Source organism: Dichotomopilus funicola, assembly GCF_033296635.1.
Source record: "Dichotomopilus funicola strain CBS 141.50 unplaced genomic scaffold C8A04scaffold_60, whole genome shotgun sequence".
NCBI lineage: Eukaryota > Fungi > Ascomycota > Sordariomycetes > Sordariales > Chaetomiaceae > Dichotomopilus > Dichotomopilus funicola.
The window spans coordinates 163500-189729 of NW_026944081.1; the positions used below are offsets into that span (position 1 = coordinate 163500).

General features: G+C 55.1%; 8 protein-coding genes and 1 non-coding gene across 9 annotated transcripts; 3 read left to right on the plus strand and 6 right to left on the minus strand.

The window, feature by feature from the left end:
* Positions 1 to 1192: 1192 nt before the first annotated feature.
* On the plus strand, positions 1193 to 4557 carry C8A04DRAFT_31111 (uncharacterized protein; the record flags this gene model as incomplete). Its single annotated transcript, XM_062781643.1, has 3 exons — positions 1193 to 1540; positions 1630 to 3847; positions 3908 to 4557. 3 exons carry the CDS (start codon positions 1193 to 1195, stop codon positions 4555 to 4557), a joined length of 3216 nt encoding a protein of 1071 aa, XP_062634731.1.
* A 775-nt stretch (positions 4558 to 5332) lies between these two features.
* On the minus strand, positions 5333 to 5509 carry C8A04DRAFT_31112 (uncharacterized protein; the record flags this gene model as incomplete). Its single annotated transcript, XM_062781644.1, has 1 exon — positions 5333 to 5509. The coding sequence occupies one exon, from the start codon at positions 5507 to 5509 to the stop codon at positions 5333 to 5335; it is 177 nt and encodes a 58-aa protein (XP_062634732.1).
* Positions 5510 to 6217: 708 nt separating this feature from the next.
* C8A04DRAFT_31113 (glycoside hydrolase) lies at positions 6218 to 7024 on the minus strand (the record flags this gene model as incomplete). Its single annotated transcript, XM_062781645.1, has 3 exons — positions 6218 to 6366; positions 6428 to 6907; positions 6970 to 7024. The coding sequence occupies 3 exons, from the start codon at positions 7022 to 7024 to the stop codon at positions 6218 to 6220; spliced, it is 684 nt and encodes a 227-aa protein (XP_062634733.1).
* A 1943-nt stretch (positions 7025 to 8967) lies between these two features.
* Positions 8968 to 9774, minus strand: C8A04DRAFT_31115 (uncharacterized protein; the record flags this gene model as incomplete). The annotated part of the gene is made up of 3 exons (XM_062781646.1): positions 8968 to 9187; positions 9284 to 9443; positions 9504 to 9774. 3 exons carry the CDS (start codon positions 9772 to 9774, stop codon positions 8968 to 8970), a joined length of 651 nt encoding a protein of 216 aa, XP_062634734.1.
* A 1123-nt stretch (positions 9775 to 10897) lies between these two features.
* On the plus strand, positions 10898 to 12561 carry C8A04DRAFT_39198 (glycoside hydrolase; the record flags this gene model as incomplete). The annotated part of the gene is made up of 3 exons (XM_062784495.1): positions 10898 to 11414; positions 11484 to 11846; positions 11939 to 12561. The coding sequence occupies 3 exons, from the start codon at positions 10898 to 10900 to the stop codon at positions 12559 to 12561; spliced, it is 1503 nt and encodes a 500-aa protein (XP_062634735.1).
* Positions 12562 to 12708: 147 nt separating this feature from the next.
* C8A04DRAFT_t110 lies at positions 12709 to 12807 on the minus strand. The gene has a single exon. It is a non-coding gene; the product is annotated as a tRNA-Ser (tRNA).
* A 749-nt stretch (positions 12808 to 13556) lies between these two features.
* Positions 13557 to 16213, minus strand: C8A04DRAFT_14146 (kinase-like domain-containing protein; the record flags this gene model as incomplete). The annotated part of the gene is made up of 4 exons (XM_062777982.1): positions 13557 to 13739; positions 13821 to 14509; positions 14570 to 16002; positions 16167 to 16213. 4 exons carry the CDS (start codon positions 16211 to 16213, stop codon positions 13557 to 13559), a joined length of 2352 nt encoding a protein of 783 aa, XP_062634736.1.
* A 748-nt stretch (positions 16214 to 16961) lies between these two features.
* C8A04DRAFT_31118 (uncharacterized protein) lies at positions 16962 to 17540 on the minus strand (the record flags this gene model as incomplete). Its single annotated transcript, XM_062781647.1, has 3 exons — positions 16962 to 17067; positions 17133 to 17335; positions 17409 to 17540. The coding sequence occupies 3 exons, from the start codon at positions 17538 to 17540 to the stop codon at positions 16962 to 16964; spliced, it is 441 nt and encodes a 146-aa protein (XP_062634737.1).
* A 4464-nt stretch (positions 17541 to 22004) lies between these two features.
* On the plus strand, positions 22005 to 26008 carry C8A04DRAFT_14151 (uncharacterized protein; the record flags this gene model as incomplete). The annotated part of the gene is made up of 5 exons (XM_062777983.1): positions 22005 to 22282; positions 22361 to 23379; positions 23481 to 24536; positions 24588 to 25358; positions 25470 to 26008. 5 exons carry the CDS (start codon positions 22005 to 22007, stop codon positions 26006 to 26008), a joined length of 3663 nt encoding a protein of 1220 aa, XP_062634738.1.
* Positions 26009 to 26230: the final 222 nt, after the last annotated feature.

Consider the following 26230-nt stretch of genomic DNA (forward strand, 5'->3'; position numbering starts at 1 on the left):
TTGCACATCGCTGTTTTTGGTCCTTGTTGGTGGTTATCATCCGATTTCACCCAGGGCAACGGTTGAGATGATGTTGATGTCCGATAAAATACCACACGTATACTGTACCCTATAAGTAAGTTGACAGCCACTCGAAGATCGAGTTGGTTGGGCGACAAAGTACACGAATGGCTCGTAGCGGAGATGAACAATCCGCGTTCATCAATCGTGTTGCTGGGACTTTACCTTGAGCATGAGAACCTTGGCTGAGGGGCAGCGGTTTTGTTTCCTCGCAGCTTTTTATGTCGTGGGCGTTGGTGGCAGCCAAGAATGAACAATGGCATGAGACCACGATTATTTTACATAGGTCCTTAAGCTGTTGGCCTCCCTCGTCAATCTTACTTCCAGCGACGGCCTGGAGTTTTGTGTGCTTAATTTGCCTGATATGACGCACGATGACGGGAGTGCAATCATGATTGTCATAGTTCCGAGACAATATTTGGCGTCTTTGTTAGGTAGCTTGAGCTTGAACACTAAGTCAGGAATTCTTCTAGGTTGACAAGAATTAAGCCTACAGATAGGAATTCTAGCCGTATAATGACTTCATGGGCAAAAAGTCTCGCGCTTTATCATTTTATCCCCGAAAAGCGTAAACCGAGAAGTTCTGGGTAAGAGTTTGGCAATGAGAGTTACATATCTGGCCTGCCAAACAAGCCTTCTCAAAACAACTGCAAGGATGGCTTCGTTTCGTTTCCTGTGTACGGAGTACAGCAGTCCTGAAGGGTAAAGGTGAAAATGTCAGATAAGAAACTGGTTTTCAGGCGTGGAGGATAATTGCGATCCATAACCCGGCAACCCCTCGATTGTCTGGCTCTCGCGGTATCAATTGAGCAACAATTCACCACTATTGCTCAAGCCGGGACATGAACCTTAGAACATTTGGTTCCCGACAAAACTTCTTAAAAATCGCTAAAAGTGGGTCTACCGGGGAAAACCTTGTCCAAAAAGAGTTTAGCTCCCCAGGCGCGCCGTGCAGCTCTCCTGGCATCTCGCAGCCTCGACAACTTTAAAAACGTTGCCTTTGTCTTCGCCTTCGCGAACCGACCGACCATTTCCCCATTACCATCATCTCGCATCTCGATAGGATTCATCTCTTGGTCCTCCGCTATTCAACTTCCACAAACCAGCGGATCTCGCGATCCACGCTGCCAACATGGCGTCCAACGCCCCGTTTCAATTCGCGGGCGATTCCGACTCGGACGACGAGAACTTCAATCCCGCCCCCGCCGAAGCCTCTGACGATGAGGATGCCGGAGTCGCTCGGAATGCAAGCCGCAATGATGACCGACGCGCGAGCAGCCCCGCCGCTGATGATGACGATGACGAGGACGAGGTGCGCCCCTCGAAAAGCGCATCGAAGCGTTCTCGCGGTGCCGACGATGAAGACGACGAGGGAGAGGAGGAGGAGGAAGAGGAGGATACCGGTGCGAACAAAAACGGCTACGATGATGACGAAGAAGAGGAGGACGAGGACGATGATGACGACGATGACGTTCAGCATGTGAGTCCACCTGCTCTACTCACCTCGATTGGACCTCGCGAAAACCGCGCTTGGTTTCCCGCAGGCTGATGACTGACACGAATTCATAGCGCCACCGACGCAAGCGCCGCAAGGACCACCGCGCTGCCTTTTTCGATATCGAAGCCGAAGTCGAGGACGAGGACGAAGCTGAAGACGAGGAGAAAGATGGCGAAGAAATTGAAGACTTCATCGACAATGCCCACCCCGACGATATTGCCGAGAGCGGCCACCTCGATGATGATAGGAGACATCGCCAGCTGGACCGCATCCGTGAGCTCGAGGATAGTATGGATGCCGAGAAGCAGGCCGAGATCCTGCAGTTGCGATACGGCAAGCGTGCCCCGGCCCGTGGCTACGGAGAGATGGCTGTTGTGCCCAAGCGCCTGCTTCTCCCTAGTGTGGATGACCCAGGTATTTGGGCCGTCAGGTGCAAGGAAGGCAAGGAGCGTGACGTGGTGTTTTCGATCATGCGACGGATCGAGGAGCGCGCCGGCGGTAAGGACGAGGTGCCCATCACGGCTGCTTTCGAGCGTGGTGGCCCGAACTCGGTCATGAAGGGCTACATCTACGTCGAGGCCCGTCGCCAGAACGACATCATGATTGCGCTGGATGGTGTTCTCGACGTGTACCCGCGGAGCAAGATGATACTGGTGGAGCTTAAGGATATGCCCGATTTGCTCCGTGTTGTCAAGACTCCCAACTTGGAGCCCGGTGCGTGGGTGCGATTGAAGAAGCCGGCGAAGCACGCTGGTGATCTTGCCCAGGTTGTCGATGTGACTGAGAACGGCCTGGAAGCCCGCGTGCGCTTCATTCCGCGTCTGGATTATGGTGTCCGCGACGATTCCATCACCGCTGACGGCAAGCGCAAGAGACCCGGGATGCCGGGCCCACGCCCTCCCCAACGCCTGTTCAGCGAGATCGAAGCGAGGAAACGACAGCCCCGTTACATCCAGGGTAACCCGCAAACCAACACCTGGACCTACATGGGCGAAGACTTTGAGAACGGGTTTCAGGTCAAAGACATCAAGATCCAGCAATTGGACGTCAAAGACGTAAACCCAACTCTGGAAGAGGTCACCAAGTTTGCCAGCGGCTCGGAGGATGGCACCGAGAATCTCGATCTCAAGGCTCTGGCGGCGAGCCTGAAGGACAGCAACACCAACGTCGCTTATGTACCTGGGGACGTTATTGAGGTCTACGAGGGCGAGCAGCGTGGTGTTGTTGGCAAAGCCATCAATGTGCAGGGCGACATTGTGACGCTCCGTGTCTCGGAAGGTGACCTCGCCGGTCAGACGATTGAGGTTCCCAACAAGGGTCTTCGCAAGCGCTTCCGCGAAGGTGATCACGTCAAGGTCATTGGCGGCAGCCGTTTCCGCGATGAAGTCGGCATGATTGTCAAGATTGTGGAGGACCGGGTCACTCTCCTGACTGACCAAACCCACACCGAAGTCACCGTCTTCAGCAAAGATCTCCGCGAGGCGAGCGATATTGGTGGCCAAGGTTCGCTCGGCCAGTACTCGTTGCTCGACTTGGTTCAGCTTGACCCGACCACAGTCGCATGCATTGTCAAGGTCGACCGCGAGTCGATGGTGGTGCTGGACCAGAACGGCGATACCAGACAGGTAATGCCTTCGCAGATTGCCAACAAGTTGCCCAAGCGCCGGACTGCCGTGGCCGCGGATCGCAACGGCTCAGAGATCCGCCTCGACGATGTGGTTCGCGAGTATGGTGGACAGCAGCGTCAGGGCAAGATTATCCACATTCACCGGTCGTACATTTTCCTGCACAGCAATGCCACGACCGAGAACGCCGGTGTGTTTGTCACCAGGGCTGGCAACGTCAACACCATTGCGGCAAAGGGAGGCCGTGTGACCAACCAGAATACCGGACCCGATCTGACGGCCATGAACCCGGCCCTCAAGCGCAACCCGGCCCAGAACCAGATGCCGCCTCCCAAGACGTTCGGCCGCGACCGCGCTCTTGGCCAGACCGTCAGCATCCGCCGCGGTGGGTACAAGGGCCTTATGGGCATCGTCAAGGATACCACGGACACCAGCGCACGTGTTGAGCTCCACGGCAAGAACAAGATCATCAACATTCCCAAGAACGATCTTATTTTCAAGGACAAGATCACCGGAAAGACGATAGACATTTACAGCCGTGGTGGACGTGGTGGCTTTGGTGGCCCGGGTCGCGGCGGGTTCAGTGGAGATCGCATGGGAGGCAGCAGGACGCCTATGGGTGCCGCTGGTGGAGAGCGTACTCCGGCTTGGGGCGCTTCCAAATGTAAGTGTTGGAATGTTCACATCATAATGTCACCTCACACCCGTGCTAACCATTCACTAGCGACTGCTCGCACTCCCGCCTGGGGTCGCGCCGAAGCCTCTGGCTCGCGCACTCCCGCCTGGGGCGATGGTTCCCGCACCGTCAACCCCTACGACGGCAACCGGACCGCATACGGCGATGGCAATCGCACCGCCTACGGAGGCGCCACATCCTACGGCGGCGGTTCCCGCACCCCAGCCTGGTCCTCCAGCGCCAAAACACCCGCCCACGACGGCTTCGGCCACGGCTCCAAGACCCCCGCCTACGGCTCCGGCGGCAGCAGCGATCCCTGGGGCTCCAAAACACCTGCTTACGGCGTATCAGCACCAACCCCCGGTGCTACCGGTGGTGGCAGCGCCGACAGCTGGGGCTACACGCCGGGCCCGATCGACGCGCCCACCCCTGGTGCCGGGCTCAGCGCACCCACGCCTGCGGCTCTCAACGCTCCCACTCCTGGTGCATACTCCGCGCCGACCCCGGCAGCGGTCAGTGCGCCTACCCCGGGTGCTTGGCAGGGCGGCTGGGGTGCGGATGCCGCGACGCCGGCTGTGGGCGCTCCGACACCTGCTGCGAGTGGTGGGTACTACGGTGCTCCGACTCCGGCTGCGTATGGTGGAGCTCCGGAGACCCCGGCTGCGTCGGGAGAGATTCGGTATGCCGATGATGATTGAGGATTGCCCAGCGCAAAGAGTTTAAGGGGGGAGGGTGGCGAAGGGGATAAAATGGGATGGGTTGGGAAAGCGGTGATTGTAATGGAGACTGGGACGCGGAAGAATGATGGCGTTTAGGATCAGAGGGGAATGAATTCTTCTTGTAATGAGTCGTACTAGCTAGCGCACATTTTGCTTCGCCAAGGTTGTCTTATCTGCAGAGATAGTTTGAGCCAGACCAGATTCGGTTATAGACATGCCTCATTACGTTTTCTGGTTCGTGTTGTTGTGATGAATGGGTTATCATTGTACGAGATACAGAAAAGTGATGCGCTATAATACAGCCAGGGCGCCGTGCCCGTCGCACTTATTTCCTCGTTGACGTTCATTTTCTTGTCCCTATTACCCTTTATCTGCGCTCGCCCGTCCACGCATTCTCAAAAACATACATGACCTCACCTCGCAGGCGTGTTGACACAAGTTCTTGAGACTTGATTAGATGTTCAACGTCTCTCAATTGACTTATACCCTTCTCCGAGAGATAGATCCCTACCCACTTACCTTGATCCTCCGATACCCGTGCATTACTATAGCCGTGAGCACTGCTCACTCGCCTCATTACTTACCTTACCTTACCTCACCTCTCAAATCGATCCGCTAATTAGTACACACACTTACCTCCCCAGTCCCCAACCAACCCACCACACCCACAGCCAATACCCCCTAAACCAGTCCCTCCCAGCCCAGGACGACAATCCCGCAGCGAGCAGACCCTAGTTACCTTCAAAGACCCAGATTAAGCATGCTCCAAACAAACCAAAAACCGCCACGACCTTGACCGCGCACAGTCCTCGTCAATCTGGAAATCGGGACACACAATGCCCTTGAGCTTGGCATACTCGCAGAACTGCAGGGTATCGGCTGCGGGCCAGGCACACCCGCAGGTGAAGTGGTTGTAGCCTGTTGTGCACATTTTGTGGGGGGTTAATTATGGGTGTGTAAGGGGGTTTATGGGGTAATGGTGATTATTGCTAGTGTTGGTTAAGAAGGGAATTATTAATGAGTGGGTGGTATGCTTCGAGATTTCGGTCCGTGGTTAAGTTGATTCTTGCTCCGATGCTTGGAGATATTAAGGGGTGATCGTGATTAATAGGCGGTCTCGCGGCCTGTTGTGTTGTCAGTTTAGAGAGACTGGGATCGCTTACCTTTCGTGGACCTGCCTTGCCTGAAGGAGGAGTGTTGCAAGAAAACAAAAACGACAATGGGGTTGTGAGAAATGGTTGGTAAAAGTGGGTTGGATTGTGATGGCTGAGAGTGTGGAGGAGGCGTGGGCCAGGCTGGGTTTTATAGCCCGATTAGGACTTATATTTGTGGTCTGAGGTAAGTATTGAATCTCTAGAACCCCCCTAGGCACAAAGAGCCGACCTCGATAATGCCATTGTTTAGCTCCTTGTATCATCGAGTGGCCTGAATCAATAGGTACACAGTCAAGGGCGGCAATGGTCCTTTGTTGATGAATACACAGTCACTCTACACCAAGTCTAAAAATAGGAGGGATTGTTGGGTTCATTGTTGGGTTTACAGGCGGTAAGATAATCTATCCAACGTGGTTTGGGCAAGGCCTTGGCTAAGATTGAGCTATGTACAGTAACCAGTTGAATTGTTCCACTTTTCTAATTGCTTAGCAAGTGTCAACCGCAGGCCCAGCAGGAGTGTAGCTGGTGGGCACGGGGTAGTAGATGTTGATCAGGATACCAGGGTCAGTCGCCTTGTAAGCACCAGGGAACGAGACCTTGTTCTTGGGGCTCCACGAGCCGCTGCCACCAGTGACTATTCACGATTGTTAGCAGCTAGTTCTAAACACGAGCGTAGAGATGGGAGAGAAACATACCCGAAAGCTGAGCACATGAGAGGTAAAACTGCGCGCCACCGACGCTGCCCGCGCTGTGCAGAGCAATGTGCTCCGCCCGCAACAGGTACTCGCCGTTCTGCAGACAGCGAGGGATGGTCACGGACACCGATTGGGCGTTCATGGTAGGCCACGTCAGGCCACCGTTAAAGCTGGGGCCATCCTGGTAGATCTTGGACCACACCGCGCCCGAGGCGTCCCAGTTGGCCGCGGTCTTGCCCGACGGAACCTGGGCAATGTAGAAGGCCATGGGACCCGGGTGGGAGATGGACGACTTGGCGTGGTAGGCGAGCTGGCTGCCAGCGGTCACGTTGTAGGTGCTGGGGGCGCCGGTGCCCGGGTTCCGCTCGTAGCAGCGGATCTGGTCGGAGCTGACATCGGTCACAGGGCCGTTGCTCTGGTAGTTGGTGGTGGTGCGGACGACTTGCCAGTCGGCAGTGTTGGCCACGCTAGGGAAAGTGTCTGAGTGCGAGTTAGGATCACTGTTCACGAGGTGAAGAACAAGAAAAGTGAGGTTGGCTTACAGTGCGCCTTGGCAAAGGCCGATGCAAGCACCGTGAGGGCAAGGCTGAACTTCATGGTGTTTGGTTCAAGGGACGATTCTTGACAGTGAGGAACACAAGCTGGCTTCGCTGGGTAAACCGGGAATTCAACCAACACCTGAATGTGGCCAGCCAGGAGACATTATATACTCCCAGATAATACACCTCCACTTGTACCGTCAGGGCCTCAACCCGGCATCGACCTCCAATCTATTCTTGTTAACCTGGGGGGGCCTGGGTGCCCAGGCCAACCCCGTGGCGCCAAGCATTACCATCGCATCGAAACGGATAAAGACGAACTGGCGGTTAAAATGCCCCCCAGAGACACCCACCAGTGGGGATTTAGTTCGATATTAGGCCTCGACCTTTCGTCAAATCGCGTCCAAGCCTTGGTAAATCTTTCGCGGGGGAGAGGAAAGAACCGACAGCGGAGGGAAACCTGGGGTGCAGACATCGAAGCCGGGTTTGTCAGCCGGAATCGCAATATCAGAGGTCATGGGCTGCATGACCAAAGCCATGCCCAATACCACCCACGATGGTGTTTTTACGCTTCCTCGTGCCGTGAAGTGGATTCGACAAGAAGCCAAGACGGATGAGCAACGAGCGAAACCGGGTCGGCGGCTACCGCAGCACGATGCAAAAGCCACCCGCCTGCCCAAATGGGGTGTGGAATCGCGGGAGATTGTCCCAACTCCCGTGAGTTTCGTCCGCGAACGGTTAGGCTACGAGTCGGTGTTTTGAAAGCGGCAAGGTTGGGCGGGTCGGAAGGGCGAACCGGGAAGGACAGCTTAAATCTGGGATTGGGGCAAGACGAGGTCTAGACTCGAGTCCCGATAGACGAATGTTAGTCAAACGCAATGCACGCGAGGAGAAGATGTTACGGTGATGTTAGACTTCTTTTTTTTCGGAGGGTTGGAGTTGCTGCGCAAGATGGAGCTGGGGTGGCGCACAACGAAGCGTCTGTCTCATCGGGCCGAGGGGGCGGCTGGTCGTGCTCCGTGGCGGAAGGAGCGATTCGGGCAAGGCGGAATACCAAGTTGCCAAAGGTCTTATCTTGACTGGTTTTGAAAGATTTTCTTGACATTGAATTAGAAAATAAGTTCCAGAGTAGGTATCGTCTCACTTTCATAAACAAAAGGACTTCAGCGTGGGAGCGAACAAAAGTTACAAAGTTGGTTGTTGGACTAGCGGGCAAGATCACACGGGGGGTCTCAACCACACAACAGGAGGGAAGGAACTTCCCGAAGTTCGGTTTGGCGCAACAAAGTAGGCACGGGAGGGTTACCCTTCGGCATAGCTACAGTGATTTTGAACCCACAACGTCCAATCAACTGTTTTCTTGCCCCTTCACCCCCACGGCCCGGGCGTCATCCCCCTACTATCGAGCTGCCCGTCGTCCCTTCATCCGGTGCTCCGAAGACATGATTTTGCCCCCATAGTTCCATCAGGTGCTCAGTAATCCAGAGCTGGGACTGCGGCTTCATCCTCGCTAAGGACATTGCCAACCAACAGAAGTAACGAATCGTTCTTGGACAACATGTACGGCGACTCAAACCGCGCCTCTAACTGCCAGTCTGGCTCTGACACAGCTCCTCAGCGCTGCTCCCGACACCAGCCATTTGCTCACTGCATGGAGGACCAGATCAACAACCAGCATTGGGCTCGGAGGAATGAAGTTTACTCTGACTGCGAGTAGGAACCACATGTGACCGTTCTGAATCAGTTTACCACACACAATCATCGGGAATTCGGCCTTTTTTTCCCTAAAGGCACGGCAATCGTCAAGCTCGACTGCGCAGTGGCAACTGTGGTCGATTTGGTCGATGAATCAGAGCATGGCCATAAACACGGCTAAACCATCAAATACCCATACTCAGTCGAAGCTAACCGGATGTACAAAAGGTCCAACGTTAATTCCAGTCACCGTCCCACTTATCGGGCTGCCCAAGTGTCGACAGATAGCTTGCCCACCATAGCGTCTCAAACCATTTGACTCTCGAGGGAATATCGGTCCCCCTCGGTCAGCTTGTCACCCTTCAGCCTTTGAAGCAGACTCCGTATGACCGCCTTGCAATAATGCACAACGTAGCTTCGCGCGGATCCCGCGACCGCAGTACTGGTGGCTACCGCGAGGGAAGCGCACGATAACCCCCTTACAACCAACTCGCTCCTGTCCCAGGTGGCGCTAACAATGAGGGTCCTAAACGACATGGCTGTCAGTCTGCATCCTCTGTAACATATGCGGAGACACGTTGCCGTGTTGCGGGCCGCAAGAAAGAGAGGGGGTTGAACACACAGGCATGCGACGATGCAGTAAAGGGTCGGTAGTCCCTTGGCCGCATTGGGGTATAGGAGATCTAAGAGCCGGCTGATAAGGTCGAGGTGTTGCAGTAGGCCATCACGAGCGACCTTGAATTGCCAGAACTCTGGCGGTGCCGAGCCCCAATCTCTCTGGGCTTGGGAACGGTAGACAGTCGTTAGCAACCAAGCCGGACCTTTGGGGCGGAATTACGTACTAAGATTCAGCGGTGCGGAAGCGGGTTTCAATTTTCGCCATTTATCGTGACGATCAATGTAGCGGTGGAGATGGCGAATGGCCGAGGTTTTCTCCGTCTCGAAATGGAGCCAGATCTGCCCGCCAGTGAGGTCGGAAATGTCGATGTCCCTGAGCGGTTGCGCGATACCGTTGTTGTCGGCTCCACCACGGCGGATGCGATCCGATGGGAGGGGCGCTTCGATCTCTACGCGGTCGCTGTATTTGAATTCAAAAACCTCGTCTCGTTCCATTGTTGGTGGAACCAAGCGGCGTCTGGGGATGTGAAAGGCGGGAGGTTGGGGGTGCTATGTTGTTGCCATCGGTCCTTTTTAAGTTGGCTTATTGTATCAGACATCGCACCAACACCAAATACCCTTGAGTACACAGCATTTTCTTTCAGCCCCGGAATCATTGAACGGTTTCGCACGTAACGGTGCACCACACGCGGCCCTTCAAACAGCCAGCATTCCAGTCTCCCTCATCGCTCCACCGGTGGCTCATAGGCTCATCTTCCTTTGTCTCTAGCTTGTTAGCCAGCCACGACAAGTTTCTAAGCCCGCAAGCCTGCGGCGATTTACACATGGAACTCAGATCAAGTGGTCGAACTGAGCGCGAGCGCTTCCGTCCTTCCTCACCTTTACTGCATCCCCCCTCCCGCCTCCATCCCACTTAAGAATGAAGTTACCTCTCCACCCCGAATCTTTGTCGCAGGCAAACAAAACCCCCAGTAAGCAACAAAGAATGTTCAGCACGGCCATGAACACCCCGCTTCAGGAAAGGCTGCTGCCGACAAGGTCCAACGTACTGTCGGGAACTCTAGCGAAGCCAAGACGCATTCAATAATAAGGCCCCTTCCAGGGATGATAGGTGTGAGGATGGCAATAGCTGTGGAAAGCTGCCTGACAGCCACGCCCACTGTAAAATCTATTACACGAAAAGACAAGATACTAGATCGTGGCCAGAGCAACGAGTTCTTAACTGTAATTAATTATGTGTTAAATCACAGTAGTGTTAATACCGCCAATGTCTAGCAAAGCCCGAGACACTTGACTTCACTTGTCCTACCCGACTTCCGTTTCCAGTAATGACACTCGATTTGCGGACAATTCCAAAGGCACCTATCAAATCACGGGAGACAGCGGTTGAATATACAGCTTTACTCCGGGAACTTCCCCGCATCTTATTCGCCAAATGAAGGGCACGGCAACGATCCCTCTCGGAATGAGCCGTAACACCGCGTTGCACCTTGGCTAAAGTCTAAAGTTAGGAGCCGAAGATTACCAAGAGCCCCCAAGTACCGGGATACCAGATAAATATTACTGTTATTTGCCGCCTTCTTTCCGTATCTGCCACCTATGAACCACCATGCCCAACATGGCGAAAATAACAACCCCCCATCTCGCCCTGCTTTGCGCAGCTCTAGCACCCACCATCCACGCAGCCGTCACATTCGCCATCCCCAGCAAATCCGGCGACGGAGACCTTTCCTACGCATCCCTCGACCCGGCTCCCATTGGCATATCGTTCGAGTTTTTCGCCTTCCCTGCATACTTCACCAACGTCACTGCAACGCACCAATGTCTTTCGAACTGGAAAGATCTGACGGGAGTGTGGCCGCCCATACGAATTGGCGGGACAACACAGGACCGGGCGTCGTTTGATGCGGCGTCTTCGGACTATGTCACGTACTCGGTGGCCAGTCCGGCAGACGCGCCGATGACGTTGACGTTTGGGCCCCGGTTTATGACCCTCGCTGGCGAGTATGAGGGGAGTGTGGTGGTTGGGTTGAATAGGGGGAAGAATGATATTGAGAATACCATTGCCGCTGCTAAAGTGGCTGTGGATGAGGTGACGAATCTGCTGGCTATTGAGCTGGGTAACGAGCCTGAGTGTAAGTTCGCATCACTAGCATGTAAGAAAAGAAACAAACAACTCACAAAGCCCGCTTACACACGACCAGATTATCCCAAAGACGGCCAACCCATTGCCCAAGGTGCCTGGGACCCTTTCACCGACGCCACATCGCAAATCGACTGGAGCACCCGCGTCAGCAGCGCGATCGGCCGGGACAACATCATCCAAGCCGGCAACTGGAATCAGGCACCGCCCGACTGGGGTGCCGCGCAACTCATCGCCCAACAGACACCCGAATCCGAAAAGGCGATCCGGCATTACGCCCATCACAACTACCCCGGCGGTGACGTCCAGAAACTCCAGACCCATTCCCAGACCGCAAGCAACATCCGAAGCATGTTTGCAGACGACACAGCTGCGGTCCAGAAACAGACTGGGAAAGAATACGTCCTGGGAGAAACCAACTCAGGTAAGCCCTCGGTTCTTCGTTCTCCCCAAACCAACCCCACCACCCATAACACAACACACCCGGCCATAACTAACCAAACTCAACCCCCACAGTCTCCGGCGGGGGCGCAGCCAACGTCTCCCCGACCTTCGGCGCCGCCCTCTGGACCCTCGACTACGCGCTCCGCGCAGCCTCATCCCCGACCCGCATCGCCCGCATCTACTTCCACCACGGCACAGTCGGCAACTGCCAGTACTGTTTCTGGGGCCGCTACTCGATGGGCGCGCCCTACTACGGCGCGACCGCCGCGGTGGCTTTCACTTCGGGCGCTACGACGCTGGCTGCGTTGGATCCGGAGGGGGGGAGTAATTATGGGGGGTACGTTGTTTTTGATGGAGGGGATGGTGCAGAGGGTGACGAAGGGGGGAAGCCGGTGAGGGTGTTGTTGTTGAATTCGGATTATTATACGGGGAGTGGGGAGAGGGGGGTGCAGGAGTTTGTTTTGACGGGGTTGGATGGTGGAGAGGTGGGAGGGACGGTCAAGGCGAAGAGGTTGACAGGGGCGAGTTCGTTGGCGAGGGTTGATCGAGGGGATAAGGTGTCGTTTGGGGGGCAGACGTTTACGGATGGGACGTGTGTGGTAAGTGGGGAGGAGGTGTGGGAGGAGACTGCGGTGGTGGATGGACGGGCGACGTTTGAGGTGAAGGCTGCTGAGGTGTTGGTGGTGTATTTGTAGGGGTGTTTTATTTGATGGAAGTTGGTTTTAGGTACAGACAGGTCCGTAGATTTACACAAATGGAGTAATTACAACATACAAAACACCAATTCAATTGGCTTTAACCAGAATTTGAAGAACGCAAAAAAGCAAGCACCCAAAAGGTACCGTCACCTGCAGGATTCGAACCTACGCTCCCGAGGGAACTGCCTAACGTGCTAACTGTCTATTAGCAGGGCAGCGCGTTAACCACTCCGCCAAAGTGACTATTGAGCGAGAATTGCTGCGTAAATTCGCACCAACATTGACCGGTCCCAGCCGACAGGGCCAAAATTGTGGTTTGAACAATGAAGTCAGCACTCTTCTTGTCAATCAAAGGTACAGCCGGAGCTAGCTCAATCTTGTCAAGCAATATTATTTTCGGACGGGCTAAATAATTATTGTGTGTAATTATGCATCCTTTCACGTAGTTTCGTGTTTCCTCATTTTTGGCAATTGCGGAGGGTTGGAAACCCATAAAATGTATTTCACATTAACTATAGTTATATCGGGCACGAATATTCTTATAACTAGCCTGCTAATCCCCATGGCAAATCGAGATTCGCGGTAACTTAACCGTCAACGGTGAGCTCTGCTCGACTGAAAACCCACCATTTCCGGTCTCTGTTCGAGAGGAATAAAGGTGCAAGGTGATATCATAAGCGCGTCTCAACTCCGAGTCACAACGTATCCGATATGGTCAAATGGCGAGTCCCTACCCCGCCCCCATAACCGCAGAGCTCCCTTTAGATGTGTCGCGACGGTTCCTTTCGATTAGTTAAGAGGAGAACGAAGCCGTCGCGATATCGGGTTCATGCAAGCACCCGATCTAGCCCGTCAGGCGTGTTCTTAGGCCCAGAACCGCCCGGCAAGGCCAATTCCGCTTGTGCCCGAGGTAAGAACGCGTGGCTCCCTAATTGATGTCCTATTCACCAACTACCCAGAAACTTGGGCAGATATCAGTCTCCATGACAAGCTCACGACCCATCCCAACTCTTTCCCGTGTCTCTCCTCGCACACATCGCCCCGGACCGCTCTGCAGTCACTACGACAAGACAATGCAGCAGCAACAGCCAAATTGTCCGCTCCCACCCCGTCGGCCATCTCAGCCATGCATTCCTCCTTTCCCTACCATCGATGGGCGTGTGGCCCTGTTCGGGCTCACCTTGTTGAGCTGCGCCGACCAAGTCCAACCCCAGTGAGGGTGAAGAAGGGCTGGGCCTCTCCGTGTGATTCGCAACCAACCCAGCCCCAATAGTCCCAAACCCAGCGGTATTCGCAGACCCCGACCCAGATCGTGATCCAGCCAGAGACGCAGACCTTTCACCATCTTCCGTCTGGTTCTCTCCTGGACCAGGACCGTGCCAATGCCCATGCGTCGCCCACTGCAAATCACCCGCCGCCAAACCAACCACAACGGCCACAACCCACCACGCTGCACTATACGGCCAGCATACGGCCGAGAGTGACAGCACCTTTGCCGCGAATAGCGTAAGGCGTATGGACATCGCCTGTGCTGTCAACCAGCGCTGCACACGACGCCCCGCCATCACAACAGATAGACGTATGCTCTCGGTACGCGTCAGTGGTGGGGGCATGAGAAGCGGCGTGTTGATAGAAGGTGGTGTTGTTGCGGCCGTGGCAGCACTCGATGGAGATAAAGTGTTGGCGTGGGTAGGGGTTCGGTGAGGGGAATGAGCCGGGCTGCGGCCTCGGCTGGGACTGCTTGGGTGACTGGGTAAAGTGTGGCTGCGGCTGCTGCGTGTGAGGGTCATGGCGTGGGATGTTGGGCGGTGGCGTGGAGATGATGACTGGGGATTCAAACGTCGGGCTAAAAGGTTGCTGCTGGGTGGCTGGGTCGCGGGCTGGGGAGATTGGTTCGGGAGATCTTCATCGGTCGTGCTATTGACACGCGCGTGCTTGGTAGGATCTGTTGAGGTATTCGAGTAAGTGGACTATGTAGATCGGTCATGCGGTCATGAAGACAAACCTGGAACTGGGGTGCTGGGAGCCATGGGAGAGTCGAGGTTCTGAATCCTTTGCCCTGCTAGACCCAGAAGTGGGCTGGTGTTCCTAGAACCCCTCATCATACTGTCCAGGCTGGACTCGCCCCCCATAGCACCCAACACCTCGCTTGCTGTCGGCCGTTCTGCCGGGCTGACGGCCAAAAGCCTACTGAGTAGATGGTAGAGCTTGATAGGCAAATCCGGACGCGCCCTCCTCTCTTCCTGAAACCCTTTCCAGTCGGATATTTCGGCGCGCAGCCGGTCAACATCCTCCAACTCCTCGTTGACGCTGTTTGCATTGAGATAGGGCAAGCGCCCAAAGCAAATGAAGTACAGGATCATGCCCAGAGAAAAGATATCCGATTTTGTGGTGAAATTGCCATATCTCCCGGTTGCATCCCTCTTAAGAACTTCCGGTGCACAGTACGAAATTGTGCCCGTCGATCCGCTTGATTTGCGGACCGCATTTTCTGGCTGGACCTCGCCGAAGTCGCTAATCAAGCATTTTAGCTGATTCCCGTCGCGATGGAGCAGACAATTGCTGGGTTTGAGGTCTCGGTGAATGTAGTTTGCTGCGTGTAGATAAGACAAACCGGATGTGATATCCTTGAAGAGCGAGTAAATCTCCTCTGGAGGAAGCCGTTTCTGGACTTGCGGACGCTCCGTCGTCTGGCCCTTGGACCTGCGCCGCATTTTGGCCTTGAGCTCCTCCTTGGTCGTTTCTTTCGGCTTGTCGCCAATGACGTACTGCAACAAGTCGCCTCCGTTGCAGTATTGTTGTAGGATAAACGCACATGCCACACTTGGCCCGAACCGAGTGAGCTGGACATCTTCAAGCCAGACGTGGCGATAGGACACCAGGTTTGGGTGGGTCAGGTTGGCTAACAACTCTACTTCGACTAGGACCTTTTCCAGCCAAGCATGGTCGTCGCCAACAGGTACCCGCTTGCAGGCAAAGTGCCCAAGATTGCACCCATCAATCTCATGGCGTACCAGCAGCACCACACCCTTTCCGCCCCGGCCAAGTTCTTTCTCCTCAATGAAAAAGGTGCTGAAATAATGCGGGCTAAATGCCTCTCGTTTTATGCGACCACCACTCTGAGGCGCAGGCGAGCTGCTAACAAATTCGGCGTCCTCTTCGTCATGGACAACGGCTGGGAGGGGCTCGGCCAGGCGGCGGATTGGGCTGGGCGGGGTCCGAGCTGGGGAAGCGTGCCGTGTATTGTGGCCGGCTCGCAGCATGCGAAAGTAGTTGGGGGCGACATAGCTATCCCCATGGTGCGTGTTTTCGTAGTGGCGGTCGGGAGAGGCCGAGCGCAGCGGTTGGTGGCAGGTCGGGCACTCGTGCAGCTGGAGACCCCGGATTTCGAGTCGCTGGGACGATGGGTCACGGACGACAATGGCATTATGGTGGCGCCTTGCAGACAAACATGTCAGCAGTAAGACTCAATCTCTATGCCGTAGGACAAGGTGCTGCAGGAAAAGAAGCAAGTGGAAGGGCAGAGAGGGAAAGATTAATTCCAACCGGTGACGATTTCAAGGGAGGCTTCGGAAATGCAAAGCGAAACAACGATGACGTACAGCACGATCTCGCGCCCCTCACGGGGATGGTAAGGGACCAGAGACATAATGAGTCAAATTGCCTTTTTCAAGGTGCGCGCTCTATATTGACCGCTTCCATGCTTGGTGTCGGCGTTGTTAACGGTCTCCGTTTCGACAGATTTGAGAATGCAGCCTCTTTGTTGATGGATAGTGACAGGGTTTCAGTGGTTGCCCGGTTGAAGTTGGCGGGTTGACGGGGAAAGATCCACTGATGTGCACAGACGTCATCGCCTGTGCAATGCTTGGCGCGGAGGGATCTTTCCGTCAGGGTCCAGCACTTCCAGGTTCCACGCTTTGACTTTGACACACTTCTTTCATCCGCACCCGGACCTCAAAGCTGCGGCCCGAGTGAGATTGTCCTGTGTCAACTTTTCACATTCCATCCGTTTCCAATTCGCAGGATGAAGCTTAAACCAGAATCAAGGCAGGATCATTGATCCCGTCGATCGACCCCCAAACGGCAAACAAAGGCGACCAATTGGCCAATCGCTTGGATCCATGCCAACTGGACGGCCATTGGAATGAACGGCAAGACGCGTCGCGACGCAGATGTTACAAGGCGTAATTCTTAAGAATACGCGACTTGGGATGACGAAGGCACAACTCTCATACACTCTGAGGTTCACCCCAAGATTGATCTTCCTCGTAGCTAAGAGAGGAACTTCGAACTAGTTACATTTAATTATGCTAGCCTATCTGACGGATCTGATTCTGAATCTTGTGTTCGAAAGTGAGTACCCAGCCCACTTGACAGCAGAGACCTCGCATGTATCCCTAAACATAATAGTAGATCTTGCGGCAGCTATGGAAGGCGAGGCCAGCGCCGTTGGCCTTGTTGTCCTTGTAACCGTCGAAGCTTCGGAAATCGTTCCACCCGCCCCTAATTTGTGTGAAGACATAGTCAGCCCCAGCATCACACCCGGGCGTAAAGAAACTAAAACTCACCCGACCGAAGAAAAGTCTGGCTTCGACTGAGCATTTGCAGGAATGTTCCACCCAAAGGTAATGCCGGTTGGAAATGTACAGTTCTGCGGACCGCCCTCCCAAGTGTGAAACGAATCGGGGGTGGTCGAGGTCGACACGATGCACCTGTCGTTGGAAGGGATCACATATCCCAAAGAGCTGCAATCGGCGTCATTTTCGCAATACTTGAAAGGAGAGAGTAAAGGTTAGTGGTTGAACGGTACGGGGAAGAATGAATTGGGACGACTTGATACGCACAGCAACTAGCGAATACCAAATCCTCGTGTTGCCCGCGGCGCCAAACGGGCTACAGTTTAGAAGATGAATACCTTCACCCAAGACGCCATGGGTTAGGACAACAGCGGCGGCGATGACCTTGGCAACGAACATATTGAGTAACCTAGCCAGGGTGAGAGTAGGAAGGCTTGAGGGGCGAAAGGACTGTCGAAAGCCGAGATATTCAACTCCACCGACATAGTGCGGTAGTTATATACATAATCTTTTCACGATGCTTGCCATCTATGGGAGACGATGCCTCGCCAAGAATTGTCTCCGAGTAACCTCACCATCATCGTCAGATGGGCACGCCTCCATGCCAAGAGATCACGGGTAGACTGCGCGGTTGGACTCGCTCGACCATCACCAATTGTACATCCCCTAGGCCGGAAAGTGATCTACACCGCGTACTTGGTGTAAGGCAGCGACACCAAACGCTTGGCTATCTGAGTAAGATGGAACTGTGTCGGTTATGAGCGGTTACGGGTGCAGGGCGCTTACTCACGTTCCATCAATGCCGAGAATTGAATGATCTGGAATTGACAACCGGATAGACAGCCAGGCTCAGCATGAGGCATCTTGTGATGCCCAAAATATGACGACGAAGAACTCTCTCAAAAGTCACGGGGCGATTTTGAGGGCGGACCGTAGAAGAGGGTTGCAAATCGGGACCAAAACGCAACTCGCAGCTCGACATGGTTTATCTAGATTTTCTGCCACTCATGGTACTGTAGCCAGCGGACGGAGATGTCCTCCAAGTCGTGTGTTAGCACGACAGACGATATATTGGGGGTTAACTGGGAAAGATCTACTCCTTTTATTCCTTACCAAACTCACCAAAATATGAGTTGTGGCCTAATTAAATTCAAAATAACAGTGAATGTGGATATTATTAGATACCCTGAGGAAACAGAAGTCTAGATCAAACCTCGAAGCCATCGTTGGTCGAAAAAAGTTAGCGGAGAGACAAATTGTTCACCTTCTGTCTCTTTTTCTTGGGCAAAGCATTTTTGCCAAGTCTCGCTAGCAAAAAAGAAAAGAAAGAGAAAAAGAAAAAGAATTGTCCATGGGGTCTGTAATTATTGCTGAGATCTTAGGAAAAGGAAAATAGTGGGAATGAGTTCACCGGGTCGGAAAGCACAAGTAGTTTGACCAAAATAGCAGCAACTGGAATATGTTCAAGATACATAGTTAGTTAATTTCGATGTTTAGAAGAAGCAACGGGCTTGTGCTCATGAACCCCTGCGGCCCATGCATCAAAGTCGTTCCTGAATGGAGGGAAAAAGAAACCCCGAAGACCCACTGGTGTATTTGGTCTGTGCACGGTCCATCTTCATGGGCCTGCAGCTGCCCCACCTTAAAATTTCCGTTCGCGTTTGGTGATAGAATCTCGCGCAGCCAGCGACCCTGGATTGTACTTGAGCGGACGCGCCAGCGATTGTCCCGCTGACGGTGAGTACGAGTGAGACACCGGCCCCTTGAGGCATGGAATTAATACTTTGCGTAGAGATATCATAGGATATACCGGTCCCGCATGCCCGCCCCTGAACCACGAATCGTGTCGTCCTCGTAGCCAGCTCCCCCTCAATTCAGCAATCCGAATAGCATGTCCTGGCTCAGGCCTTCTCTCCCTTTCTTGGGGCCCGGTGCCCGTTGTCTTTTCCCGAGAACCCCGATGGTTTACGCAGCAGAGAGAATACCGGCTGTAGCAGTCTCACAAATACCAACAGCCACCCGCTCCTTTAGTAGCCAACGGGCAGGGCACAAACCTGGCAACCCCCCAAGGTTTCAACCCTCGGAAGCGTCGCGGGCGAGACCACCGAACACAATGGGCGACCATCCGGGGGAGGAATATCCAGATGGGTTTCGCCCCAGACCCCAACCGGCACGGAAACCAATAGACACCAATAGCAAGGAGTATAAACGGGCTGCGAGACGGTATATGCGGTTTGTTGTCGGGATGCCGTTCTTTATCGTACTAAGTTATCACATCTACAACCAAAGTAAGTGCCAGCTCAACTTCTTCTATGGACTGGCTTTAACGAAACCGCGCAGTCGATGAGGACGGACGGCTCCCGCCACTCTTCCCCCGAGAACCACCTGGTCCGCCGCAACCGGAATGGAACAAGTAGCAGCGTGGCTTCTAGTCGGTTACTTGAATACTGCTCCTAGCCTCGACTCCGTGCTCCCTGTTTACGAGTTCAAAGGATACCTAGTCCTTGTAGGGAGAGTACGATGAGGAGGGCAATCGAAAAAAGACCCCAAGTTGTGACTTCAATGCTCTCGCTGTCGATGGCGCCGCAGGAGGCCGCCCGACATTTAGCCATCTGATCCAGGAAACACCGTCAGTTTCCTGTCGACGAAGCAACAGCACAATGATACCAGACTCGAAACGACTCGCCACTGGACCAACTGCCGCACCCACCTTGTGGATCCAAGCGTCGTGGTCTGACTGAGTGGTCCGCAATATTCGTGGTTTGAAGCTTGCAACTGGGACGCGACGATCCTTTTGCTTTGTAGACCTCTAAATCTCGTTAGCTTTCTTCCTGCGGACTTAGAAGTAAACGCCGACACCAAACATAGAACAGCAGGCTCGCCAAGTCTTGCGTTTCGAGGGCCGTTGCCTGTCGTCCTGTATTCACCTTGCCTCATGAGACACGCCTTTCCAAATTAGTCTCCACACAAAGAGGAGGATGAACAATAATACCGCTGGGAAACAGCCTTAGCCAGCTCGAGCTGCAGGGCGAGTCCGCACCGATGAGACGAAAAAGCGGCTCAAATGGGCGGCACGCACCCAGGAAGTGGAGAATCTCCCGACGCCGTGTCAATTGCCGTTCGATAAACGAAAACCCGGTGACATCAGCCACCCTTGGACTCGTCTGTTCTGGCCACCATTACAATCGGCCCCTTGGCAAAGGCCCACACTCCCACGCCGTCTCTTCAGATCACTTTTCACCGGCGTTGAACCGGTCACAGGACAGCATGGCTGGTCCACTCTCCAGCATGTATCTTCACACTAGGGATGGCTGGAACGCTCTGCTAGTTGTAGCACAGCCGCAACAGGAACCGGTCGACCCGCCCTTTTCTGCTTTCTAAGGCATGACAACTGCTCGGTTGAAGACCCACCGAAATCCGAAGTCGTCCTAACGGCGAGCGGTTTCGGTACCCACCAGACGCAGTGGAACATGTCTTGAGAGGGGTCAGGGCTTCCGCAGATTTTCCAGAACGCGGGACGTTCGAATGCCTGTCTCACTGCGGCATTAAGCTTTATTATTGTTGATTAACTACTATGTACAGTCCTGTCGGCCTCGCTCCAATTCCCCGACGACCCTGACGATGGCCAACTGTCACCTCGACCTTCGCAATAGGAACTAGTTTGTAAGGTACGAGGTGAAGTCCTCGTGGGTCACGAGTGACACATCCGACTCCACGAATGCCCCCAGAATTTCATCCCCTTGCTGGCTCGTTGCCCAGGAATCCCCAGCTCCATCTCCGCATTTTCCAGGAGGGATCTGGTGGGGTTCGTGGGGTTGTCCATTGCCCGTCGTTGTTCCCGAATCCCGACTTCAGGCTGGACAAGGATGCTTGCGGGGTTCCTGGCAAGCTGATTGGGCCTTCCCCAGGCCGGTTCACAACTCGGCCGGCCATGGAACCATTGACGAATCGCGGAGCCCACGGTGTTCCATTCGCATTCTTGAAGATGGCGAATCGAAATGCCGCGAGTTGCTTGCCATGACCGAATCGCCGAGCCATGGGGCACACCCACCCACCAGTGTCACCCACGAATGCGATTCTTTCCATTCTTCGACAAGTTCAACGCTGCCCGCCACGAGGCAGCCAGGGAACCTAGAGCTGTTTGGTTTAGCGCGGCGGAATATGCCACGATTAACCTGCTATGAAAGGGGTGGAGTGGATGCTGGCGTCGTCGTTCGAACTCCAGAACCCCGGGTTTTGTGTTCTTGGCGGTCGGAGACAACTGCCAAGTGTGGAACCCCCCATGACGGCGTCGTCGGAGTCGAGGCGTCGTTCGTCGAATCGTCGTCAATTGGAAATAATTGTTCTTCCTGGTGGACCACGAGGCCAGCAATTAACCCGGCTCCCTGTCCTAGCAGAGGCGTGTCCAAGAGCGGGCCTCGGTATGTAACAAGCAAACATCGTCTAGTGGAGAGGGAGGGGGGCGTTCCACGGACGATGATTGCTTACGCGAGCTCCGCGAGAGCTTGCTTGTCACCCCCCGGCGGAGCGGGAGGAAAGGGAACCTTGCACGACACCGTGACAATGTTGCTCCGTCTTTCGGCACGGCTGCTATCTGCAGCGGCTACGGGATCTGGATTTAACAAATCCGAGTCCGCTCCCGTGTGACCACCGCATGGTCGGATTCCCGCGCTTTTAGCATTGCGTTTGTTTCGGCCTTGTCTTTTTTCTTTCTGCTATGCTGTAATCCCCCCTGCTCGCGCTGTCGATGTTGGTCTCATGAATTACACCTGATAGACACGTGAGAACCCCGGTCTATACATACCTCACGGCTAGCAATTAGATGTCCGCAGACCCGAATTGGCTCGTTTTTCCCTCGCCGTCATGACGACACCAACAGCATTGACTTCCGCCGGCGGGAAGCGGAGGTCCCGCTCAGAAGGGGAAAGCGACAGGGCAAGCTCAGTACAGCCGAGCAGTCCCGGTGGCTCGTCCTCACGATCAAGCGCCAAGCAGCAAATACGGCACCGGGCGTCGGTTGCGTGTGCTTCGTGCCGCGAGCGGAGGATACGGTGTGTTGTAAGCGAGGGCGAGTCCGAATGCACCCAATGCAGACGGACAGGGGCGACGTGCATCATCAAAGATGATGATGAACGGAGGAGGTAGGCTGCGCTGCCTTTCTCTATTTAATAGTGATCTAGCAGGTTTGAGGCGAATTGGTCTGACAGTTTGCACATTAGACCCATCTCGAAGGCGTACATGTCATCCCTATCGACCCGGATCAGTTTGCTTGAGGGAATGCTGAAAGATCGCGGAGTGGTTCCTCCTCCAGCGATACACCCACCGAAGACGAGACAGGAGGCACAAGCGCGGCAACACGAGGACCAAAGCCAAGACGGACACCACTATCAACACCAGCAGACCAACCATGAGCCATTCGTGAGCTTAGAGCCACTACTGAGCCCAGGCACGAAAGCAACACCCCCAATGTTCCATCACCCTCCCACTCCACCAGGCTCCGGCGACGAAGACGCACTCACAGCCGAGCCAGACTACGCTACAGGCATCTCGACAACCGAACCGACCAACTTCACCGCCCTTATCGACCCTGTTCTCCTCCAAGAACCACCAGAACCGCAACCCACGCCAAAACAAGCCCCACCCCCTCAAGAAACCAGCATCCGCCATATCCTCGCCTCCCGAGGAAGCCTAATCACCGACCCATCGACCCATCAAACCCGCTACTTCGGCCCGACGGCCAACAGCCACGTCTACGCACCACCATTACCTTCACATTCAACCCTCATTCCCACGCAGCCAGACCCCGCTTCGCAACAACACACCCGCCGCGCGGAACAACTCCTATACTCTCTCCCGCCATCGATACACGACCACCTGCTAGGCCGGTTCTGGGAGTACTACAATGCCTGGCAGCAGGTGGTTCACCAAACAGCCTTTGAGACAGGGCGGGCGACACGGGACGGGCGGTTTTATTCGGTATTTCTGCACCTGACCATGCTGGCGGTGGGGTTCCGGTTTGCGGACTGGGAGAGGGAGGACGTGAAGAGGTTGGCGGTGGACGGGCGGGAGAGTGTGATGCACCGAGTGGCGAGGGGGTTGGTGTTGGGAGAGCTGGGGCGATTGGGGGGGTTGGAAGGGGGGACGCAGATGGGGAGTGTGCCGGGGGTGCAGGGGTTGTTGATGCTGGCTGCGGCGGAGTGTGGAATTGGGAGGGATGCGGCGGGGTGGATGTATTGTGGTGAGTTTCTTGTTGTTTCTAGGTTTTGTTGTGTTGGCCCCGATTCCTCTACAAAATGGGGTCTATGTGGGAGCATCACGTGAATATGCTAACAAACACAGGAATGGCGGGCCGATTGGCGTTTGATATCGGGTTGCACGTTAGCTGCGCAACGGTACCGGGCATGTCAGAACTCGAAAAGCAGACCCGACGACAAGCAATGACGGCGTGTGTCATGCTGGACCGCAAGTGGGCGCTCTTTCTTGGGCGTCCCACTGCGATCAAGACCCACGACATCGCTCACGACGTGCTCCCCAGGGCTGGCTACCACCCAGGCCTCGGCATACCCACGACTACCAGCCGCGTCACCGACATCCACCGACACCTCTTCGAGCTGCTCGACCTTGCCGGGAAAGTTGCTGACTTCCAAAACACGACCTACGGCGCGGCCCACGAATTCCCAACCAAGGACCTCGAAGACCGCGCTTACCTGCGCTTTGTAGCGCTAGAACGCCTCTTCCACACTTGGTACCGTCGCCTGCCTGAGTATCTGACCTGGACGCCCACCAACGTTGAATCGGCGCCGGTGGGCTTTTTCATGCTACACCAGCACTTCCACGAGTGCATGGTTCTGCTGCACCGGCCATGGGCCAAATACGGGCCGTTGTCCCTCGATGGCTATTCCTCAACCAGCGCCGCCCGGTATCCCAGCCCAGAATCACCATCCAACCAAACCCACGGCCACAAGGGTCCAACCGGGATGAACGACCTCCCCCCATGGATGACCACGGCCTTCTCCCCCCAGCCACAGCCCGACAACCGCGCTTCGCTCTCCCGCAGCATGTGCACCCAACACGCGATCCGCATCGTGCGCGTCTTTGCGCACTACCGCCAGCGTTTCGACGGGCGACGTGTGGTGCTCTGCGCAGTCCAACACGCGGGAACGGCCGCGTTAGCGCTGATGGCGGCACTAGCGCACAAGAGCGCGGAGCTGGACCACCATAGTAATTTACGGTACCTGCAGGTGCTGTCGACTGCGATTTATGATCTCAGCCATTTGTATGCGCCAGGCGCGAGGATGTATCAATTGTTGAAGCGGATGTTGGTCGAGATTCGGGAGGAGATGGCCAAAAATGGAGGTTGGGGGATTGGTGCGCTCGTAGGGGGCCGCTATCAGAGTCAGACCGGTAGCGGCAACGAGAATGGTGGTGCAATGCTGGGGTTGGGAGGCAGCCGTCCCGGGTACTGGCCTCCTGGCAATGAGAACGAGAACGAGAATTCCCTCCGCGGCCAAGTCGACCGACTAGAGATCATCCAAGAGGAAGAGCCCGAGTACGCCCGCACACACAAACGCCGGCGGCTATCAAGCCTGTCCTCAGCCGGCGTAGCCACCATCTCGCCGTCCTTCCTCACCAACAATACCTTCCAAAGTTGCCCTACGCCTCCAGCAACACTCGGTCAGTCCCCATCTGAACCGGGGACGTTTGATCTCGACTCGGTCCACGCCTCGTTCGTGGACTTTATCAACCGCGGCGGCGAAGGCGAGGGCATCGATTCCTGGCCGCCGGCTGCTCTGGAGGGTGGTCCGCTGGGTGTTTCGATTCCGACTGCTTCTGAAGAGTTGTCAGCTTCTGTTATGGATCCCAACCGTACGGCGGAACGCGGTGGCACCGATGCGAACGCTAATGCTGATGCCCATGTCTCGGTACCCGCGCAGGCGCAAACGCCCAAGACAAATTCCCCAGACGACGAAACATCAGCAGCCAAAACAATCGAGGACTGGCTCGCCGAGCCAAGCAAGATACCGACCCCTGCCGTTTCAAAAGCAATATCCTACTCTTCCGCTCTCCAAGCCCGAAAAAGCCTTTCCCACGCCACTGCCGACGGTACGCCCATCTTGCGAGATCCGCACGTCGTGTTCTTGGAGACGCACCTTGGCGGGGTCGACTTTGATCTCGGTCCTGATTCGGGATTGGGACTGGGAGTGTTTGAGGCGGAGGGTAGATCTGGATCTGGTGACATTGTGATGAAGGACGGCGCTGTTCTTTCTGGGAGTCGAAACACCGGTTCTGGTTCTATCCAAACAGCCCAAGAAACTGAAAGCAATACAGACATCGACACGATACACGTCGCAGTAGACAAAATGGACTGGGCCATCCCCAACGTGGCTACGGCCGCGACCGCAACTGCCGCCGCGCCTCATCTGGCAAGCACACCCGGCCCAACTAGTCCTTCCCTTCCAACAAACCTTTCAATTTCAGGCCTTGGGGTGGTCACCCCACGGCCGGTGGACATCCCGCCCTCGTCCACAACCCCCATCACGCTGGATGAGCTGGCGCAGAGTGTGGAAGAGGCGGTTGGGTCTGCGAGGGCGAGGGCTAAGGCAAGGGCGGAGGCTGCTGCTGCTGCTGTTGCTGCTGCTCCTACTACTACTCCCTCCCATAGCAATGAACTAGAGACTGGGGATGCTTTTACGGGGATGAGCCCTATTGAGGATACCGGAGCGCCTACAGCGAGTTCTGAGAAAGATGGTGTTGAGAGTAGAATGGCTACGGGTGGGGTGGTGGGCGAGGGTATTGGGGGTCCGGGGGCGGTGGAGGTTGGATCACCGGTTAGAGCGGGGAGTGAATTGGACTTTTTGGAACTGTGAGTCATTGGATGGACGGTCTTGGGTGATGGGATCGGGTTGAAACGGAAGATTCATGAGGGCTTGATGGCTGGTACATATGCATCCCAGCGCTGGGAGAAGATTCTGGTGCGAGGGCTTGATAGTTTATATGCATCCCAGCGCTGGGAGGAAGATTCTAGAGGGCTTAATATCTCGCATGTATCCCAGCGCTGAGAGAAGATTCTGGTGGTTGAGAAGCAAGTA